The sequence below is a fragment of the Triturus cristatus genome, chromosome 8, assembly GCF_964204655.1.
Source record: "Triturus cristatus chromosome 8, aTriCri1.1, whole genome shotgun sequence".
Lineage (NCBI taxonomy): Eukaryota > Metazoa > Chordata > Amphibia > Caudata > Salamandridae > Triturus > Triturus cristatus.
Genome location: NC_140591.1, coordinates 693,442,814 through 693,466,509, shown reverse-complemented (window position 1 = coordinate 693,466,509; position 23,696 = coordinate 693,442,814). Strand labels below are relative to the sequence as shown.

Here is a 23,696-nt window from a genome sequence, read left to right as displayed (position 1 = left end):
CCCCACAATCTTCCCATGACTCCCCATCTTACCAACTCCTGCACCTCCTTCAAGAAACAGCTCAAACCCTGTCTGTTCTGATCTCATGCTTCCTTGTAGCTCGACTGTGGTCCTTCTCGGCACTGAGATAACTGCATGGGTGAAATAACGCCTTACAAAAAACACTTAACAAGTTACTTTGGTAGGGAGTCTTGAAGAATATCTAAATACCTACACCGCATTCCCCCCACCGAAGGACTGGAGGATAAGCAAGGATGGCAGGCAACATCACAGAAGAGATGGGGGAGGGGTCTTGTGATACTTTGTCCGGAGTGCTTTGGCACAGCCAGGAATTAGCCCCCAGAAGGCAATTGTCCGCCTTACATGCGCCCATCGAGATACAAGTCATAGCGTAAGATGATGGTTCAACAAAGGGTGAGAAAGATGTAGTAGGCTTTGCCTGGAAAATGACATTTAGCAAAAACTCTTATTAGATGTTTCGAAGAGAAGACAAAAATAGTGGTGGAAGAGGAGTGTTATTTTATCAACAAAGCTGCCTGTAACTTGAGGTTCTCAGAATCACAAATGTGATGGAAAGGGCTGTGTAGTCAAAAACAGGTATCAGTGTAGATGTTCTACCAGCTCACATTGCCGTAGAAAGCAGTCTTTTCATACCCCTCTTAGCCTGCTTGCAGCAGTGTGTGTATTAATAAAGAGTTACATTGCAACACCAGTTATGCAATAGTTAACTTCACACACTTGGGAAAGGATAGCCAGATGCCTCGAAGGACGTCTGAGCCCAAACAGAAGGATTTTACAAATTCCGTATAATGGGGTAACGGGAAATATTACCAGCTTTCTAAATATTTAAAGTTGTGCTTTTGGCACACCCAGGAGATTGTACAGGAGCATAAGCACGATGGTGTGCAACCAATGCTGCTCCCCTGCATGTGTCCAGAGGACTGCGACGCAGACAACACTCACCGTAAAGGAAGTCTGGCTATCACTTTTACTATTACCTCAACTTTTACTACTTAAATTACTTGCATAACATGTACAAGAATGCCTTATTTACATCATAGCATCGCTGTGTTAATACATGCTTCTTTGAAGTCTTTTTTTTTGCTTGGATTTCTTGACTTTTGACCAACTGTCAAATATTGCACTTACAGAAATTAAGAAATCTGTTCTGAGCTGGTGTGAGGGATCGGTTGCAGTACAATGCACCCTCTGTACCTAACTAAACCCCCATTTTCTCCAAAGGCTGATCAGCTGTTGCCTCCTAAACCATCACGTGTATCTAGTCACATCAAATGTAGTTATTTTGTGTACTAACCTTATGTAATGTCAATCATAGCTTACTTTTTAATTTTTTTTTATTGAAGCTTGATAAACAAAAAACATATAATAGCAACATAGTAATCATGGCAAAAGATACAAAAAAGGTATTCCAAAAACAAATATGGAAGGGTACTTATATAAAGTCAAAAAGCAATATGCATAAAGAAACCTGGCTAGAGGGCACATTAAATCCAGAAAGGAACCATGAAAGAAAGAGAAATAATCAGAACCCAAATGGGGTCTATTCACTGAGCTACTCCACCACTGGAGCCCAAATCTTCTGACCCCACATCCGCCTCTTTCTTCCCCATCTACACCAAACAGCTGACTCCAAATTATAGAGAGCTAGAATCCTCGCTCTCCAATTAATAAAGGTCGGCGCATCTGGACTAATCCATTGTGATGTAATACAAAGGCGGACTAAGGACATCGCAATAAACAGAAGGGCTGATGCATAACAAGATCTCACAGGCGGTCCGCTGTTTTCTAACCCAAAGACCACCATCTCGGGTGAAAGAGTAACTGATATCATAAGCCTTGAGTTGATGAACTATTCTACCTCCAAAAAAAAGGACCCCAATTTAGGACAAGCAAAAAACATATGTATATCGTTTGCAGCTGGGAATCCACATCTCGGACATAAGTGTCCCCCTCTACCCCCCCCCCCCATTTAAAAATCTTCTCCGGGGTGTAATACAAGTCAAATAAGGCCATGAAGCATTGAGAGCGTAAACATCCAGAAATTAAAACCTTATTGGACAGTTCAAATGCCTGGGTGATATACACACCTGACACCCCTAGCTTATCCTCCAGTTTGGTGTTCTGCAACAGGATATCGCCCGGAAGTCCAGGTAGTAGTTGTTGGTAGATAGCACCAATTTTAGACCTCTTTGAGATTAATTCATGCAAGATAATCCTATCAAATATAGTGATTGTTTGGACCTTCAATCTATCAACGAAGCTGCGAATCTGCAAATATTTGAAAAAATCATGTGTATTAAGATTAAACTTGTCCTTTAAAAAAGAGAAAGGGACCATAGCCCCATTCAAAACTAAATCCCCTAGAACTACCAGTCCAGAGGCCGCTCATCTGAAGGTAATCTGATCTTGAAAGATTAGGGGCAGCTGTAAAAGGCGTATAGAAATTAATGTTAGGAATAGACCATTTGCGTCGAATCTTGCGCCAAACAGAAAACATTGTCCTTGAACCTGGTCCTTCTTATAGTAACTGGGCTCAAGAATTTGCATCAAAATCCCCTTGGCGGAGGAGCCTAGCGCGCAACCAAGATGGCCGCGTAGGTGCGAGGCTCCCGAGGACCTCCGCAACCTCCTACGTTTATCCTGTCTTCATCCTGCATCGGTTGAGGGGACTGTGTCGGTGAGCCTGAGCCGAGGTGGTACCCGTTTCCGGTTTTCGAATCGGACCTCGGGTGCCGGAGTGAGCACCGATTGAAGTTTGCGGCCTACTTCTCTCCTGACCCCGGATTCGCGTTTGGGGGCGACCCAGTGGCAAAGTGAACAACAACGGCGGGCTGGGCCTGGCGAGTCGCGTACCCCACACTTTCACTTTCACTTTCGCGCCCCCTTGCCGTTTTCGCAAGTGGGATCACGGCGCTCTTTGTGTTGGGGTGGCCTCGCTGGGAGACCCTGCCTCCCTGCCTGCTGCGGCCCGCTCTGCCGTCCTGGGGTGGCCCCCCGGAGCTCGTGGCCTTGATTGCTTGCTCTCCACTGCGTGGCTGGTGCGGGTGTGAGACCCGCGACGATGGCCACGAAGCAGGATGGGGATCGGTTAAAGGCCAAGTCAACCCGGCGTGGCGCCGCACATCAGGCCAACATCATGGACCACTACACCCTCCCGAAGGGGTCTCCCGGCGGATCGCACAAGTCCTCTGAGTGCCCCCCGGATGCCCCGGATTTGCCCACGGATCTGTCTCTGCAAGACGTCATGAGCGCCATTGCTGAAATGAAGGCCTCGGTGGGCCAGCAGTTCGACACTTTAGCGCACAAAATCGACGCGGTCCTCATTGATGTCAACCTTGTGAGAGCTGATCTCTCCAAGACTAACGACCGGGTCGATTCTTTGGCCCACACCGCGTCGGGCCTCACGACTGAGGTGGCGGCCCTTCAAACGGAGGTGCACCGGCTCCGTCAGGCGAGTGCGCTCATGGATCGGCGCCTGGAGGACTCCGAGAGCCGGGCCCGGAGGAACAATATCCGCATCATCGGAGTGCCCGAGGGACGGGAGGAGTCGGCGGCAGATCTCTTTGTGGAGGACCTGATCACTACCCATCTCCAGCCTCGAGGACTGAGTAAATTCTTTGCCGTGGAAAGGGCCCATAGAGTTCCCGGGGGCAGACCGAAGGTTGGAGCCCCTCCGCGGCCTCTTATTGCCCGTATCTTTAACTTTCGGGACAGGGATGCGATTTTGCAAGCTTCCAGACTGCAAGGGCCGATTAAGCTGGAGAACATGGAGGTGAACTTTTATCCTGACTTCACCCAAGCGGTCCAGAAGCAGAGACTGAGTTTCCTGGGCGTCAAGCGGCGGCTTCGAGGCATGAATTAAAATACGCCATGCTCTTCCTGGCCAGGCTGCGGGTGGAGGTGGATGGTCGCACTCACTTTTTTGACCGTCCTGAAACGGCCGGGGACTGGCTGGACACTTTGTCTGGGGGTCATGATCGGGAGGGCGGGGGGGGGGCTGCGGGAGGAGACTGCCCACCGGACCGGGTCTGAGGTACTGATGCCGGGGCTCACTCCGGATGATGCTGCCACTTTCGGCCAAGCTTAGGGTCTTTTGTTTGTTGTACTCGTCTTCCCTCCTTTGGAGGCGGTGCGGGGTCTTGAGGGGGTACTCTTTCCTCCTCTAGGGGGTCTAACTAGTTCCGATTATATAGGGGCGACAGGCACACTGCAAGTTGGGGGGGCTGTCTGGGCCCATGCAGGGGTGCAGGGAGGGGGGAATTTTGTTGGGGCGGTTGGGTTGGGGTGGGGTATTGTTCATTTGTACCACAAGGCAAAAGTATTGTTGTGCTATTCCTAAAGTGCTCTCGGGAGGGCGATTGATCGCTTTCGGCTATGATGGGGGGTAGGGGACTGAGTCTTTTGTCCTGGAATGTTAATGGACTGGGGGACAGGATAAAACGGGGTGTGGTCCTGTAGTTCCTGAAACGAATTTCACCTGATATCGTTTTTCTGCAGGAGACACACCTCATTGGCAACTCCTTTCGTGCTATGAATCGACGGGGCTACCGCCTTCTGGCCCATTCGGGCTTCACGTCTGGTTCAAGGGGTGTGGGCATTATGGCTAAAACCTCGCTCCCGTTGGAAGTTGATGAGGTGCTCCATGATGACAGGGGACGTTACACGGTTCTGGTGGGTAGAATGGAGGGCAGAGTGATTGTTTTTGTTTCTGTCTATGTCCCGCCAGGGTTGCAAACGACTACTTTTGCGGATCTGGGGCGCCTCCTCCTTGGCCTTCCGGAGGGGATTCTAGTGGTTGGGGGGGATTTTAACGCCGTGGTTTCCGGAATTGAGGACCGTCACCCCCCTAGGGATCTCCCCCGTGCCCAAGCGTGGTTGTCTGGCCTCTTGGATACCTTGGGGCTGGTGGATTGTTGGCGTTTGAAACACCCTACACAGAAACAGTACACCTTTCATTCCGGGGCCCATGGCAGTCTCTCAAGGCTAGATTATGTCCTGGTGCCGGCGGCGCATGCGGGGAGGATCGGGGAGGTGCACCATTTGGCGCGGGGTATTTCCGACCACTCCCCGCTCCTGTTGCACTTCGACATTCTTCCGAGGGGGGAGGGTAGGGTGGTCCCGATTAATCCCTGGTACCTGCGTGACCCCACCATTCGCGCAGAGTTGGTTAAATCCCTTACGCGATATTTTGACGATAATGTGGGGTCTGTGTCATCGGCGGTCTCTCTGTGGGAGGCGTTCAAGGCGGTACTCCGGGGGGAGGCCCTGTCCCTTATTTCCCATTCCCGGAAGCGCGAGCGGGAGGAGGTGACCCGTGTTGAAACTGAGATAATCGAGTTGGAGGGTGATCTAGAATGGGGGGTGACGGATGACAAATTACATGTTCTCCGACTCAAGCAGGCGGCCTATAAGGCCCTCGTCACGGAGGCGGCCAGGGGCCTCAGTAGAGAGCAACAGGGGAGACTGTATGATGTGGGTGATAAGGCTGGGAAATTGATTGCGTGGCTGGATAAAAAGGAGAGAGCGAGTTGAGTTGTCCCGTCGATTGAGAAACTGGATGGTGTGTGTGTCACTGAACCGGGAGAAATTGTTGATTGCTTCGCTGAATATTTCCGTGGGGTGTATTCCCCGGTGTCCTCCCGCTCGGAAGAGGATTCCCATGCCCTACTCAGGGATATCGCGCTGCCTTCCCTTTCGGAGGAGGACAGAGTGTCGTTGGACGCCGCCCCAACATCTGAGGAAATTGCCCTCGCCATACGTTCGGTCGCTTCCGGCAAGGCCATGGGTCCTAATGGTCTTCCTATCGAATTGTACAAGCTGCGACCGGATACGCTGGCGCCGCATCTCCGTGCTATGTTCCTCGCGGCCCGTTCGGCGGGTTCCCTCCCGCTAGGCCAGCGTCTGGCTACTATCGTGGTTATTCACAAGGAGGGGAGGCCGCGGGACCGGGTCACGTCCTACAGGCCCATTTCGCTGCTGAATGCAGAACCCAAAATTCTCGCCAAGGTGTTGGCCAATCGGCTGGTTGGCGTGGTGTGCGATCTGATTCACCAGGATCAGTCCGGTTTTATCCCTCATCGCAACACTGCGCTCAACCTGCGGCGCTTGCATGGGGTGCTCGCGCATGTCCCGTTCATACGGGAGCCGGCCATTTTGGCGTCCCTGGACGCCACTATGGCGTTTGACACACTTGAGTGGCCATATATTTGGGCGACGCTGGCGAAGTTTGGGTTTGGCCCGGGATTCATCGGTTGGGTGAAATTGTTGTATTCCGGACCGCTGGCGCAGGTGGCTGTAAACGGTAGAGTGTCGGCTCCGTTTGAGCTGGGCAGGGGCACGCGGCAGGGCTGCCCGTTATCGCCGCTCCTCTTCGCGCTTGCCTTGGAGCCCCTGGCGGAGTGGCTGCGGTGGCATCCTTCTATCCGTGTTCTCCGATGGACCCCCGAGTATGAGGACCGCGTATCTCTTTACGCTGATGATATTCTTTTGTACCTGGCTTCCCCGCGTAAAGTACTGGTTGATGTATTGCACTAATTTGGCCTCAACTCCGGCCTAGTCATCAATTGGGCTAAATCCTGTGTGTATGTCCTCTCCGGGGAGGCTCCTATCCTTCCGCGGGGTTGTCCTATCCAGATTGCCCCGCGGGGATTTAGGTACCTGGGTATCTTCATTACCCTGGACGCGGAGGCCCGGTATAAACAGAACTTGCTTCCCCCCCCTCCAGCGCCTGAAGGATGATGTCGCGCGTTGGAGGCGCTTGCCGCTCTCGCCGCTCGGCCGGGCGGCATTGTTTAAGATGATGTCGCTGCCACGTTTCCTGTACGCCTTACAGAACACAATGGACGTTGTCCCGGCGCGCTACTTTCGCGAGGTGGAGAGTTTGCAGCGCCGCCTGTTCTGGGAGGGTAGACCGCGTATCGCCCTGGCGAAGCTGACGCTCCCGTGGTACGACGGGGGGGTTGCCCTGCCACGGCCTTTACGGGCCCGCTCTAAACCCGGCCTTTGAGATGGATAAAATGTTACTGCCGGGCGGCGACTATAATCGGACGCTTTATTCTAGCTCGCTCGACGCACGTCTGACGGGCCCCACGCGGGTCATGGTGCGAGTGTGGCACGCGGCTAACTTGGCGATGGGGTGGAAGGATCGTTTGACCCGGGCGACGCCCCTATACGCATCTGAGCGGCTGGGCTCCCTGTGGACCTCGAAGGGCTTTGAGAAGTGGGACATGATAGGCATCAGCAGGGTGGGCGATCTCTGGACGAGTGGGGGATTCAAAACGTTCGATGTGCTGCAGACGGAATTCCAGTTGCAGGACAGGGAGTACTTTCGATATATGCAGATCCGTCATGCGTTGTGCTCCGTATTCCCGGACGTTGCCTCCATCCCGGAGTACTCCCCTCTGGAGGATAGAGTGCTAGATGGGCATGTACCGGACGGCACGATTTCCTTAATTTACAAAAAACTCATCAATGATCGCTCGGGACTGCTGACTGGCCTTTGTGAGGCGTGGGGGGCTGATGGATTGGAGCTGGATGACGAGGACTGGGTGTCTGCGGTGGCCTCCCCGAAAGAGGTGGCCATACCGGCTCGCCTTCGCTTCGTCCAGCTCAAGATACTCCATAGGGTCTATGTTACGGGGCCGAGTCTGATGCGTATGGGCTATGCTGTGGACGGGTTGTGTAAGCGTGGGTGTGGTTCTTTGGGGACCTTTCTCCATATATTGTGGGAATGCCCGGAGGTGGCGCGATTCTGGCGTGGTGTGCACGAGGTTTTGCAGGCAGTTACGCATGTGCCGCTGCTGCCCGAGGCGAGGAGATGTCTCCTGAATGTGTGGGAGCCAACCGACTACTCAGTGCCGCAGACGTGGTGGGTGACTCTGGGATATATGGTGGCCAAGCGTGATATTGCGCAATTGTGGGGTTCCCAGAGGTCACCGACTGTCTCGGCGTGGAAGGACAACATGGATTGGTGTATGTTTCGGGAAAAGGTGGTGTATGTTGCGAGAGGTAAGCCTGGGAAATGGGTGAAAGTGTGGGGCCCCTGGAACGCCTACCGTGGGGGAATCTGTACCCCGCCGCTGATGCCTGATCCGTCACCGGCCCCGTCTCCTTAGCCTGCTTGTCTTCCTGGTTCTGGGCATTGAGTTCACTTTGTCTCCGTCCCGACCTATCCCCCCCCTTGATCTTCCTGTGGATCGGTAGGGTCCCCCCCAGGGGAGCACATGCTATTGTTTCCGATTGTGGGTTGCCTTGTGGACTTGTTTCTTCGTTATTTATATAAAAATGAAACCGTTGTGTGGGGTCCGGATGGTGTGGCTGCCAACGCTTCTTTCAACTCCTGTGATCTCTCTTCTGCCGCAGCGTGTGTTCTACTGTTTGTATTATATGCTCTTTCTGTTTGCTAGCGGCCGGCCTGAAGGTTGTAGGCCCATCTTTGTATATCTTTTGGATTCTGTAATAAACGGTTTAAAAAAAAAAAATAAAAAAAAATCCCCTTGGCTTCCTCTCCTAGTCCTATTTCATAAATTGAGGGTCTACAAGACAGCGGAACCACCACCCTATCCCCAAACAGTGGTATGCCAAACTGTTGAATCAATGAAGACCAGAAATAAAACAGCAGATTAGGTACTGACCAGCCACCTCGTACTCTAGGAAGGCACATCCACCTTGCTGCCCTGCGAGGGCGACGATATCCCCAGAGAAATCTATTACAGGTCCTCTCTGCCCTAGCCATACTCGATTGAGAGAACTCAAGAGGAATGGTTCTAAAGAGGTATAAGAACTTTGGTAGGACCAGCATCTTTAAGACATTGCACCTACCAAATAAAGAAGGATGTAAGTTATTCAATCTTGTCAAAATAGAATTAACTGACTCAATCACTGGTCCAATGTTCATACCTGGGATGTCACTTACTGAGGCAGTAATTTTAACTCCTAGGTATATTGCAGATTGGATCACAGGGGCTTGAGACGGGCCCATAGCAGAAGACTGGATGACTTGGGTTTTAGTAATGTTAAGTTTGAAGCCCGAAAGCTGACCATATTGTACTGCTAGGGTCTGTAACGCAGGGAAGGCCGATGCCACATCGTTGGTCAATACAACGATATCGTCCGCATAGGCCAGAGCTTTATAATCTGTGAAGTTTACCCTAACCGGCACAATGTCTAATGAATGTTCAATTTTGTTTAAAAAAGGGTCAATATATAGGGCAAATAGCAGAGGCGAGCAGGGACACCCCTGCCGAGTACCCCTGCTGATGTTAAATGAGTTTGATATTAGCCCAGAGATAGATAGGGTAGCTACTGGAGCAATATACAATGATTGAATCGCACAAATAAATTCAGAGCTAAAGCCCTTCCAACGAAGAACCGCCCATAGGACTCCCCAGGCGACCCTGTCGAACGCCTTCTCGGCGTCCAACAGGATCAGACCGATGGGAGAGCCAGTGACCTGTGCCCAGTCCAGTAATGCAATAGCTCGGCGAATATGATCGGCCGTATCCCTGCCCGGGATAAACCCGTGCTGACGCAGTGATACCAAAGGAGTAATGACCGAAGCTAGCCTAGTGTACAAGAATTTAGCATAAATTTTGCTGTCAGTATTTAGAAGTGATATGGGACGGAATGAAGAAGGGTCAAGCTCCGGCTTATTTTTTTTCTTGAAAAGAATGATATTAGTCTGGCGCCAGGAATCAGGGATGGAGCCGTGCTGTGTGTCTCTGAGAACCAACAAAAAATCCCGGTGGACCTCTGCACAGAACAACTTATAAAGTTCCAGAGGAATTGCATCTGGACCGGCAGCCCTTCCATTGGCTAAAGAGTTAATCGCAAGCTCGGCCTCGTCCCATTCTATAGGAGCAGAAAGAACTTCATTTTGTTGAGGTGTAAGATGATGGGTATGTATAGCCCGAAAAAAGGCCCCTGCTTCCGCCTCTATATTTATGCCGATGTTGTCCTCAGTATACAATGTGTGATAAAAATTACGAAAAACACCCATAACCCCCTCTGGTGTATCCTGAAGCCGGCCTAAATGATCTTGTATCTTGGTAATACGATTAGCTAAGTTCCTCTGCTGGAGTCGTTTGGCCAGAACCCTGCCAGATCTTTCACCTAACTCAAACATCTCAGTACGAAACTGCAAAAATTTTGCAGCAAGGTCCTGGCCAAAGAACTCCAGCACACTAGCCCTGGCAACCAATGCCTGGTTTTCGGCTGTATCCTGTCCATCTTTAATAACATCTATTAACTGGACTTCTGCTAATCTGAGCTCTTCCATTCGACTAGAAATTTGTTCTTGAATCATCTTACGTCGAAAAACAGAAAAGCTCTTTGTCTCTCCACGAACCGCGGCCTTAAATGTGTCCCAAACAATGGTGCCAGAAGCGGTCCCCCTATTAATATTTAAAAACTCAGATATCCACATCCTCATATGATCTAAATAGGACTGTTCCATTAAAAGCTTCATTTCAAATGTCCAGATCCTTGAAGTGCCATGACTTTGAGAAAACAGGCATTCAACGATCAAGGGATTGTGGTCTGATAAAGTTCTTGGAGGGGCTGAAATAGAGGAATCATCAGCAAGCTGATCCGTCATAAAAAAATAACCCAACCGGACCATTTTGTCATGAGGGGCCGAGTAATACGTAAAGCCGTCTTGATTCTTGTTATGGTGGAACCAAAGGTCAATCAGGCAATGCTCTTGAGTCAGGGCTTGAAGTGCACTAAAGACCCTGCGTTTCTTACCCCTATATCCCATATCACACAATATATTAAATCCGCGGGCAGATTAATGTTCATGTCCCCACACAGACAAATCGGATGAGAGTATAATGCCAGCTCTACATTCAAATGATGGAGAACTTCAGGGTCATCTAAATTTGAGCCATACACCATGCACACTGTTAAGGATCTGCCATTGATAATCAGCTCTGTAATAGCCCACCTCCCGGAATTATCTTGGCAGGTTTTCCTACAGACACCAACCCCCCTTCTCATTAGAATTGCAACACCTCTAATTTTTGATGTCTGACGGGAGCACCCAACTAAATCAAACCCTGGAATTCTGTGAAGGTCCCGATCACTCCAGGGGACATGAGTCTCTTGCAAACACAGTAAATCAATGTGCAAAGCTGGAACAATTTTTGAAAGCAATGCCCTTTTTTGCCGTCATTAAGCCCACATATATTCCGAGAGGCTAAAGAAATCTTACCCTGTACCATCTATTTCCCATATAGAACCAAACCCACTAAGTACACATAAAGTAGCTTTAAACCCTCCTTTAGGCCTTAGGCATGCCTTATTAATGCAAAACCCTACAAAAGCGCCACGATTATAGTATACATTCAAGCAATTTTTTACTTTTAGGGCCAATCCCCCTGCCCCCCCACCCCGGTACCCCACCCCCAAACCACCACCCCCTACGTGAGGCACCAGGACCTAGGTCCTTGTGATGGAGGAGCTGAAAGGAACACAAAGTCCCCCGGCATCCACGTCAGACTGCTAATAATAATAAGTGGTACAATCCTGAGAAGAGAAGAGAAAAAAAAGCCACTAAAAAAAAACAGGGAAAAGAAAAAGCAACATTCATATTCCTCTCCACTCCACTCCGGAACAACACCCCCCCTGCACTTTACATATAAAAGATCCAGAGAGGAGGAATAAAATGACTTACCAATGAAGCGATAAAGCGACATTACCCCCCCTAAAGTGAGTTCAAAAAGTCTTGAGCCTGGATTTCAGAGACAAAGTATCTGGTTTGACCTTGATAGATAATTTTCAATTTGGATGGGAAGAGCAAGAAAGCCTGGGCTCCCTTAGACTGAACGGTGATATTAGCTGGCGGAGCTAGATCAGGTCTAACGAAAAACTCACACCATTTGCTACCTCCGCTTCCTATCGGGCCGAGCCAGGTCGTAGATCTTCTCCCTGGCCAGAAAATTGTTTAAACTAATAAATATGGCGCGAGGTTTGTCTTCTAACTGGCCAGTGCGCTTCTTTTGCTTAAATGGAAAGCGGTGAGCCCGCTGGATTTCAGTTTGCCAATCCAATTATTTGACCTCAGGGAATGCTTCGCTAAAAAGATCTACCACAAACAGCCAAGTGTCCGACCCTTCGATTCCTTCCTGAACTCCAAGAATTCTTATATTGTTCCGCCGAGCTCTGTTTTCAAGGTCCGTGAGCTTCCACACCATATCTTCTCTTTGGTTCTTTATGAGGTCTGTAGCTCCTCTCTGGGCAGCCATATCATCTTCAAGAGTAGAAATCCTTGCTTCCGCTTCCCCAATTCTAGAGGCAATCTCTGAGCATGTCTTTGCTACTCTGCGGATAGAATTTTGTACCCTGCGACATGCACCCTGAGTCCGAGCACTTTCTTGTCGAGTTTCTTCGCGGTGGGCCATGATGGTCTGATAGATAACCGCCAGTGTCCTCTCACCGGTGTGTACATGTGAAATATTGGCTCCATTCGAATTCCCTAGGTCAGTAGTATCCTTTTTCATAACAGGCTGCATGGAGTAAGAATAATCCCAGGCTAATGAACCTGCGTCAGGACAAGATGTTGGGGCCCCCTGATCTCTGGCTACTTTACGAACTGTACTGGGACCAGATAGTGAGTTCAGTGCTTCGCTGGCTTGCCAATCCCCCAGCTCACTGTCATCATCCGTCCAGTCCTTGTCCTCCCCAAAATCATCCTCGGATGAGCCAGTATGATCCGAAAGAGAGTAGAATTTATCAGGGTCCCCATTTGAACCTGACGCTTGTTGAACTGATTGCGACCTCCCGTCTAGCACAGTTTCATTTAGCTGTAGCAGTAATGACTGGCCCTCCCCTGGCTCAATGGATTTTGCTATAGTTCCAATAGCCCGAGCTGAAACTACAGCTCCCAGAGTTCCACAAGGTTGTAGCATATGAACTGCATTTTCGATAGTGGCTCCAGGTTCAGCATTGATGTCTCCCCCTACTGCAATCGACATTGTAACATTATTTATTGTGGTTCCCCCCTTGCTACTGGGGGAAAAGCCAGCATCAATTTTATCTAAAACTGGCTTTGCTGGAAGTTTTAGGGATACTGCTGCAGCAGAAGTTAAAGAAACAGACTGACCTTTATTAGACGTAATAGATGGCTGTGGCGTCTTACTTTTAACTGCAGGTTTTTTAAACATGGTAGGAACTATATGCTTTGACTTTGAATTCGCTGTGACTGGAGCCACTTGCCGGGTATGCAGTGTTTCCTCAAGGGTAATAGCTCCCAGAATCAACGACGCTGCAGCGCACACCTCCTCGGTGTTTACCTTCAAGGAGCTGCGCCCCCGGGTGAGCGAGGCACATCCAGTGACGGCGGGAGCTGTAGCCGTAGCTGTAGCCGTGTTCTTCCCCTTTGGCGGCATATCCTCACAATTAAAGACGCCGCTACCCGAACTGCCAGAACAGCGCGTACAAAATCCTACCCGCCAGGTAAAAATCCGACAGGTAAGTCGACTCCTTGAGATGAGGGAACGCCAAAGCATGCTGTTGGGATAAGATCTTTTTTTTTTACCCCAATTGCGGAGGTAGTGTGGCAAAGTTCTAATGTCCCGCTATTCCAAAGCCTCCGGATCCGGTTACAAGAGCAGACTGGCGGGTCAGCCGAGAGAGAGTGTCCTTAGCCAGCTTGCCTGGCCGAAGGTCCGGCCGCCATCTTGCCTCTACCTCCCACACCTCTGTCGTCAATAATAGCTTACTACCTTATTATCTATGGAAATGTCTAGATACAGCACCGGATGTACTGAAACCTCCGATGGGAAACAATTTTGTCTTCACATCGAAAGTCACCTTTAATTTGGGTCACTGTGTTTTCGTTCCCTTTTTAATCCCGTTTGAGAACGAAAATTCATTCTGTTCTTAGCTTATTGGATCATTACGGTTACTTTGTTGTATTTTAGTTTAATGCGAACATCTATCAGATAACACATTACACTCTTGGAAGGAAGGTATTGACTTAAGGCCACAAAAAAATTGTCCACATTTATTACATCATCAGGTGCCGATAGTCGAATTTCCCTCTTCAATGGGAACGTCCATTACTATTAAAACTCATGCAAAACTTTACCAAGTATAGGCTGTTCATGAATCCTCTCCTATTTAATATGGCAATCTGCTCAATAAAGTCAAAATAGGTCTCAAAACCCAAGCAAACAAAGTACATTTTGAGGAATGCTATTGGTGGTGACTGGCATAGATGTAGGACAGGGAAAGGATAATTGTTTCTGTACACTGGAAGGCCTTTCTCAAAGATTAACTGCACATAAAGTGCATCCACTAGTATTTCTTGCAACTTGCTTTCATGAAACAATGCAATGGTTCATTTTAAAATGACCACAAATAATTATTACAAGCTCACAATTTTCATGGTAGTCCAATAATTAAATGCCTATTACATCTAGAACTTTTTTAGATCCAGGATGGTGAAACACGAACACCACAACAAGTAGAAAGCATGATTGAAGCATTCACCTACCACAAAGAAAAACACCATTAAGTTGATACTTTGACGTCTGCAACATCTCCTGAAAATATAAAAAGAACAATTTTAAGAGACACAAATATTTATAAAGGATTTTATCAAAGGTGGAAATGAATACTAAAACCGCCAAAGGCTCATTAAACTGCACTAAATGGAAATAAAGAGGAACTCCATATTTAACAGTCACAAAAAAACCACTTTCTCTTTCTTTGCTGCTCAGCTGCCAGATAAGTGCCTTTTCCTGTAGAGTGTTATTGGTGACCATGTATTTCTCCCTAGAAGGGGTTAAGTAATGTAAAGCTTTGCAGTTCTCATGGAGCACAAAGCTTAAACCCTTGTGTGGCGCACTGTAAGGGCTGAGAAGAATAGGGCGATTCTTCCTGCCCCCCCCCCCCCTCCCCCCCTCTATTCCTGTGCGGTGATCTGACCGGGACCCATGCAGAGCCGCTGCTCTCTTACTACTCACCACGCTTTGTTTATTAGTTATGCATTCCTGGTATTGCTTAAACCTTTCATTAAATGCTGAATCCGGATGGATTGAACCCAATCATGCTCAGGGAGGACGATTCACTAAAATGTCATGGGTAGCGGAAACGACATGGATGACATCACCGAAAGTGATATCACATAAGCATTGATCTTATGACATCACAGGAAGTGACATCACATGACCGTTGACTTGCTGTTAGTATGTGGAGTTACTGTGTCCTCCGCTGATGCATTTTAATGCACACCTGGCAAGTTGTTGAAGGAGCTGAAGTGCAATGACCGCATATGATATACTAACTCTACAGTTACATTTATTTGCGAGGTATGACCTCTTTTTGCTTACACTTTACCATATATTTTATTTATAAAAAGGTTTCTTGCTGCAACCCTCACATAGTGAGCAGTCAGTTCAATACTTTTCAATATTAAGTTTGAATAGGACCAACACTTCAGTATCAGAGGAACTGAGAGCATGCTTTGGGCCCCTTTATGGAAATGCACAATGCAATATATAAAATTCTTATTGCCCACATTTAAAAACTGCAATGCACTAAGCAAAACACATGACAGTCAATAACATACAGAATGTTGTGTGCTTGATACATTTCAATGAGTACAAACAGGGCAGCATAGTTTGTTTCATAACAGCCCAAAATGCTGCAATGAAATTCCTTTTGACATGGCATGTTGCCTAAATCCAAATGTATAATGCAACTGATGCATGACATAATATTTATTTTGTTACTGTGACCCTCCCAAAAATCATTGATACACTGCATTTAATTCATATGTTATACATGTATCAACATTAGAATGTGAAACATACAAGATGAGAGCTTTGCATAATGCCCAATAAAAAAAGTGCGCAGTTGTGTGATCAGGCCCATGGGAAAGTGTGCGCACCTAACACTCATGGGCGGCTCCTCAGCTAAGGCCGAGGAGCGCCGCCTCACTGCCTTTCAGCACTGCGAAAAAAGAAAAATAAGATGATAATAACGCAAGGTAATTAGCATTTTATTTTTCTGTGCTGAGGCAGTTTTGTGGGGCGGGCTGGGCTGGGCAGACAGTGGGAAGGAGTGGTGGCTCTAAGTGCGCATGACTTTTGGCCGGCCATCTTGGGCCGGCCAAACAGTCATGCACACTTTCCATGTTCCCTACCAGCTGTATTGTACAGCCTGGGTGAAGAACATGCCCAGGCTCCTAGTCCATGTCTGAGCGCTGAACAACGGCGCTCAGGCCAATCAAAACGCTGCATTGCAGCGTTGTGATTGGCTAAGGGGAGCCTGGGTGCTTCCTGCTTCTACAGAAGGAAGAGGATGGAGGAGAGGCGGCGGCCTCTGCCCCACTACGACTTCCCAGAAGCAGCTGCTACTGCTAACACTAGGCCTAGTACAAAACTAGACTGCATGTCAGCCAGCACCCAGTAATAATGACAAGCTGCATGACACTCAGTCCAGGTCAAAAGGGAATAATGCAGCACCCAAAACACATGACATAATGGTTGTTTACAAGCCATTAACATTGCAATTCCCTAAATACATGATGGTGGTTGATGTACAAATTGATGTACAGTATTATGTGCTTAGAGCAAAAACTGAGCAATTTAGTGTGGCATATAAAACCAGTTGGAAAGCATCTAAAGTTCAACGGCAAAAATACACATTACTACAAATTGAGACATGGCAAATGACTGCAGGAACATGGCTATAAGTACAGCAGTTGAAGTAGCACTTGGGACCATAACGGCTGTTGTTAAAATTCAAAGGAGGGGCAGGGTGGCGCACTTTCAATCGCCTTGTGTTTTTGTTTCGGCCCGGGACACAAGCAACACCAAGCAGTGGCTAACAAGAGTAGTGGAAGGGGGGGGAGGGTAACATAAGGAAAATTCAGCATGTACCATATGTGCATTTGTCTTTCAAATGTTCACTTTTTTGCTGAGAACATACATGTAAATGTGCAGTGCTCTGCTGCGGATTCAAGACATGCATACTAAACACAGTGATGCTTTGCAGTGCAACTAGTCAATCAATAAAATCTTTATTCTGACGAATATTCGATCATAAAAGGACATAAAACAATTGAGCACATCGAAGATAAAAATATAAACCTCTAGAAAGACATCATTCAAAATTAAGATAAAAACATACTAAAAAACATCTTGATCAAGGATTGAAATTTATGATCTATATATTTTCCTTGACCTCAAAGCCTGGGTAATAAAGTTTATAACAGCAATACAGATCGTTGGTGGCTTAAGGCGCTGAAGGAAAATCAAACCCTCATTATGTGATTATGTGACTTAAAAGATTTCCCTCTTAGAATGGGGCACAAAAAACGTGATCAATAAAAAGCAGACTGTGAAGAAAATAACATAAAATGTTTAGAAGTCTGACAAGAAATCCCATCACAAGCACACTTTGGTAATGAAGCAAACCAAGATCCAGTAACCGGGAAAGCCGCCAAAGTAATGGATCATATTAAATCTCAATCGTGAAAGATAAAATCTAAGTTCTCGGGCTTTAACCCACAAGAAAGAGATAGGGTTCCATACCATTACATGTAGAAAACAAAGTATGTTGTTGGATTGTTACCATATTATAGCTTTATCCAGCCTTACATTTTCTCTAAATTCCAAGAGCTGTAGTTTAACCTGAAACTTGGAAAGGGAGTTAATATCAGCTTTGTTTGCCCATAAATTTATCATCCCAAACTCTTGATTTGACTTTTTGACATATGCTCACCATGGAATAGACTGCACACACATTACTTTGCTTCAAGCAGTCTTCAACAATGTCTTGCGTGAACTTCAGTTCTGGAGAAGACCATATATTGTCACCCATAACAAGATGGGTGTCATTCCCACCAAGTCTTCAATGAATCCTAGCCCTACTTCCATACGGGTAATAAGGCTCAATGTGGATCTTAGGAGTCATAAATGTCTAGCTCAAAATGTATTCTCCACCATCTGGAGGTACTTCCCAGAAGCAAATCCCCATACTCCTGCTCCGTATGTGGCCACAGGCTGACATTTACTTTTTTAGAGCATCACCATTTCCTTTGGAGGTTTATGACCAAGTGTATTGGCACTCCTAAAAACTGTTTCGCCTTCGCTTCCATTTGCTGGGACCTCTGGGTTATGAGTCTGTCCCAGCTCAAATTAGCAGAGAATAAAATGCCCAAATAGCTGAAATGTAGGATCTTCATAACGGAAATTCCTCCCGCCGTAAATTTTCTAGAGCTTGTGTTTTTAGGAACACTAGTCAAAATAGTATGATTTCTTAATATTAACATTGAGCTTCAGGTCCTTCATAAAAGACAACAGGATGTGGGAGCACACCGCTGACCTCTCAGACAAGGTTCGCCCCTGGCATTCTAGGAAATGCAGTCTCTTGTAGCTCGCTCCGATATTTTCGAGTGTTTCGCCAAGGTTGGCGCAGATAGTGCTGATCTCTAGACACGTGTTTCTGGTTTATTAACCGTCATCAGTAGAGAATACAGTCTTGTATTTTGGGGATTGCTGAGTAGGCTGCCAAACATTATATGAGGTCCGGTACCTCTCACTGGCGCGCAGGTACCTCATCCACGAGCTTGTCAGCTCAATGACTCACGGGAGTACTTTAAATAGACAACAGGATGTGGGAGCACACCTCTGACCTCTCAGGCAAGGTTAGCCTACTAACAAGTAACAAGTAATAACTGTATCGTCAAGCCAAGATTTCTGACTCTTTTTTTGTCTGACAGAAATTAGACTACAGCTTTCCCTTTTTTCAGTCACGTGTCATTTTTTAAATGTATTTTAAGCATATGCCACAAAAATAAAGGGAAAAAAACAAGCCATCACCTAAATATGGTTGCCATATACTTGTAATAAAGATTTGAAATTTAAAAAATATTCACTGATGTGGCTGTTTTCCAAGTAGTATTTTTTTTTAAAAAACAAGCCTTTCAGTTGCACCAGACATTTTATTGATATTTGTGAAGGAGACCAGAATAAATAAAATCTGAACCAAGTACTCAACTCGCAGGCCGCTACAACGTTACTTTGTCAGGTACACACATTATAACAGCAACTCAAAAATGGAGACAGAAAATAATTCTCTTTGAGTGCAGATTTTCCATTGCAGTTAAAGATAAAAACAAATTAATAAAATATGTCGTTTTGAACACGTTTTTTCACAGAGGAGAAAGGAACTATTTTTAGGAAGATGTGAACACTGTGCAAAGACTTTGTGCAGTCATTCAAAATGAAGGAAGCTAAAGTGTAAAGTATACTGACCCACTCTCGTGGGAATGACAATTTAAAAAAGACTAATAGATGAAGCCTGATGACCAAAAGCCCCTCTATGCATGTATATAATGAATATATTTTTGGGAAAAACTATAGCCTGATGATGCAATAAAAGCTTCCTTAAGGCCAGACCTAAAAAGAGGGCCAGCATGACTCCTCAATTTCGCCTCTACTATTTAACCTAAACATAGCCTCACTAACCATAACTCGCCTCACGTTTCAATCACATTTTTCATGTACAGTGTTCACTTAATTAATCTGCAACAGTTAACACTATTTATGTTATCAAAATGACAAGATATGAATAGCAGGTTTGGCAATTGTATGAAGCTAATGACTTGTAAAACAATGGTTTTCATAACCATATGGTGTTCCCTATTGTGAAGCAGCAAGCTGAAGGCATATGCTAGGGAGATCTATCCCATCAAGTGCCAGTCGTCAAAAATCACAGTATGATAGTCAGTGCCAAACTCACCACAGAGAAACAATAGTAATGTCTTGATCAGCGGTTTTTCAGTGAATATTACAAATGTTTAGCCAATCAAAACAAATCACGTCTCTTCTACTTGAAGGGTCATGCTCAGTCCCACTACAAATGGCTGCCTGTTCCAGAGTCTCAAATATTCCAAGTGTGCCAGACTCATTTACATACCATACAGACACATGTTTGAAGAACTTGGAACTAATTCCCCTGTAATCACTTACTGTTCTAAGTAAAAGCTGTCAGCCCATTCCCTTGGGCAATTATTCCACGGAGAACAGCAAACAGGAATCTACCGTCAACATCTAAGCTTTTTCAGACAGTGAAAACTACCTCCTATATACACAATCATTTACCTAGGCCAGATATAGATCATGGACTAATCCTCTACTATGCTAGCTACCTCATGTCCTCCCCGGTCATTGCAATGCAGGAACGGTCACTGATGGACCCAGATCACTTTATCCTAACGGTGATTCCTTCCCTTCTCCCATTACCCACCTATTGGAGCGGTGCAGGTCCCTAGTTTACAGAATTCCAAGAAATGAGAACCACTGCTTGAGATTGGTAAACAGTCTTAACCCGGATATTATACATGCAACGACCTTCCTGACCACTCAGACTCGCTAGAATATCATCCTCCAGAGAATTGTTCAGGACCATCTCAAAGCCGACTATCCCTACTAAACCCAGCTCGCATAGCAGCCCGACATTGTGCGAATCACTAGCCTCCTTCTTTAGGAATAAGGTGGAAGGGATCTTTTCCTCCTTTTCCAATGCCCGAAGGAAGGCGGGGGAAGCAGCAAACAGCCTAGAATCAAGGCCGAGAGTGTCTTTGGACAGATTAGAGGGTTTTAGTCAGCTACTGACCACGGAGGTCTTAAAGCTACTGCGTGCGGCTCGGTCGGGATCCCCCAATGATCCTTGCCCGGTTGCGGTACTTAAAATTTGCCCTGAGGTCATCGCATCCACACTTACCCCCACTTACCCCCGTGTTTAACACCATCATCTTTCCACCATCACCATCATGGCTTTCCCTGCCACTACACTCATAGCGCCAAGACACAGCGGCATTCAAGCGCTTTACAAACATATAAACATAAACATCATTGACGTAGGTGAGTATCCTAGTAGGTGGAAATCCGCCTCGATTCTTCCCTTAATAAAAATCTCTAATTTGGATGAAAACGATCCTAACAGTTACAGACCAATATCTCGCCTCCCGCTTCCGGCCTAGCTTCTGGAGAAGTCTATAAATCGGCAACTAGGTGCTTTCTTTCAGAGGACTAAGGCACTCGACCCCACGCAGTTTGGGTTTTGTGCAGGTCACAGCACGGAGATGGCCCTTATCAAGGCCACTAAGGAGATTAGAGAGGCGGTTGACCAGGGACGGGTGGCTGTTTTGATTCTGTTGGATTTGTCGGCAGCCTTCGACACAGTCCACCATGGGGTGTTGATGGACCGGTTGTCGAGGGCGGGGTGGATGGCTCAACCTGGAGCCTCCTGAAATCCTTTTTGGCTGACAGAATACAAACAGTTGACCTGGGGTTGGACAAATCTAAACCTTTTGCCCACCCTTGCAGGGTGCCGCAGGGGTCCACGCTTTTTAATATCTATGTCAGCCCATTGGCGGCCTTGATAAGATCTTTTGGTCTGCAACTTACATCCTATGCAGATGACACGCAAATTGTGTTATCCATACAACGAGGGTCCCAAGTGGATATGGCAGCGAGATGCCATGATTGTCTGAAAAACGTTGCTGACTGGATGGCCTCCAACTGCCTTAAACTGAATGCGGGGAAGACCGAGGTCATCATATTTGGGAACAACCCCAATATATTGACCCCTGATATGTGGCCTGAGACCGTGGGAAAGTTACCAGTCCCCACTGGGAAGGCAAAAAATCTGGGTGTTATCATGGACCAAAATCTTGACTTCGGGGATCAGGTTAGTGGAGTGATTTAGACTTGTTTCCATATCCTTAGGGTATTAAGAAAAATAAACAAATTTCTTCCAGCCGATGGTTTCAGGACAGCAGTCTCAGCCCTCATTTTGTCGAGTTTGGACTACTGTAATAGTCTGTACCTGAATTTGAAAAAAAAACACGGGTACAGATTGCAGCTGGTACAAAACGCGGCGGCGAGACTGCTGACTGGGATCCCTAGGTTTGCCTCTGTACAAGAGGGTATCCGGCAACTACACTGGCTGCCTGTAATAAGACGTGCACAATTTAAAGCCCTGTGCACTGTCTTCAAAGCTCTGATGGGCAGTGGGCCAGAGTTTTTGAGTAGGTATTTTAAGTGGTAAGTGCCTGGGAGAGCGCTCCGCTCTGCCGAAGGCAGACTAGCTGTGGTGCCACGAATAAAAAAGGCCAGTTGGGGAGGAAACAGATTCTCCTACTGTGCAGCAAAAGCCTGGAATAGCCTGCCGGCGCATCTCAGGAATGCCTCAGAGCTCCTCTCTTTCAGAAAGGGGCTTAAGACCTGGTTATTCAGGGATTAGATCCTCGTATGTTTTCTCTGGAGTCAGTATGTAGCGCCAGGACGCCCTTGGGTATAAGTGCGCTTTATAAGCTCCTAATAATAATATACCAACAGCAGGGGATGCCCACTGATGTTGCATTTATTATTCCTCTTGCTATCCCTCATCCTAGCATCACACACAGCAGTCCCTCTCCTATCCCGCTATTGCCAGTCTTTCTTTCCCCACCACCGGTGGTCCCTCTGGGTTGCAGACTTACCTCCTACACCCCATTGAGCATTAATTTCCCATCCGCCCCAAGGCCATACTACATCCCCATCCATAATGATGAACCCTCTTACCTTGAGGACAAATCTCCAGAACCTTATATATATCACCCGAAGCTTGAGGAGCACTTAAGTCTTAACTTGACCTCTTGGAATAACAGAAACCCTCACACTAATCAATTCACTCCATTCTCTAATGCACAACCTAACTTCTCTCATCATGTTTAAATGATTAATGAGAATTCAATGAACTTGAACGCAAGATCTCGACCCCACTCCAATCCTACCTCCAGACCCCAGAGGGTTACAGAACACCTATCTGATGCAAACATACTCTCCCTTTTGCTATCATATACCAACACACATAAAGACCCAACACCCTCGCACAGCACGATCCTGGTTAATCCCGCCAACCCACATAGAGAACCCAGTCTCAACAATAGATCCATAAACAAGCATAATCTGCACAAGTTCACACGACACATACCATGAAACATTAATGACCAAATCTCATCTCAGATCTTTGCTCATTAATTGCAGATCAGAGATAAAACACCCAGCTGACATTGCTTTTCTCATTCTTGCTCAAGATCGTGACCTCCTTATCTTAACTGTAACATGGATCAATAATTCATCCCCTCCCACTCTGGACATACTAGTACCACTCAGCTACGACATCATCAGAATGGACAGATCTGAAAGAGCCGAGGGTGGCATAGCATGTAATAACCGCACCATGCTCACCCTAAAACAATCATAAACGTTTACAATGACATTGTGTGAATACCTAGGTATAGAAATATGGAGCAATCACAAACTTGTTTGCAAACTCCACACCATTTACCTCCCCCGTGTAATTAACTTACCTTTATTGAACAAATGATGGAGACCATCTCTAACTCAGACCAACCAGATCTTCCTCGGAGATTTCAACATCCATTTGAATGACTTAAATGACCCCATTCTTAACACCTTCAAGGCCTTCCATACTAATCTCAACCTAACCCAATCCTGCAATGGCCCAACACAAAATAGAGGCTCCACCCTTGATCTAATCATCGCCAAGGATAACTTGATATAACTTGAATCCATATCACCCTGTGACTGGTCTGATCACAACTTAATCTCCTTCCTTATCCTGGAAAAGGTGTTATCTAGAAAGGTTCAATG

The 23,696-nt window shown here is 46.9% G+C and overlaps 1 protein-coding gene across 1 annotated transcript in view; it reads right to left on the bottom strand.

Annotated features, from left to right (window-relative positions):
* Nucleotides 1–23,696, bottom strand: part of TEX30 (testis expressed 30) — a 292,549-nt gene that overhangs the window by 71,244 nt on the left and 197,609 nt on the right. The window contains exon 4 of the mRNA XM_085622100.1: nt 14,516–14,564. Coding sequence (XP_085478226.1) covers nt 14,516–14,564 — 49 coding nt within the window. The remainder of the gene's footprint in view (nt 1–14,515; nt 14,565–23,696) is intronic.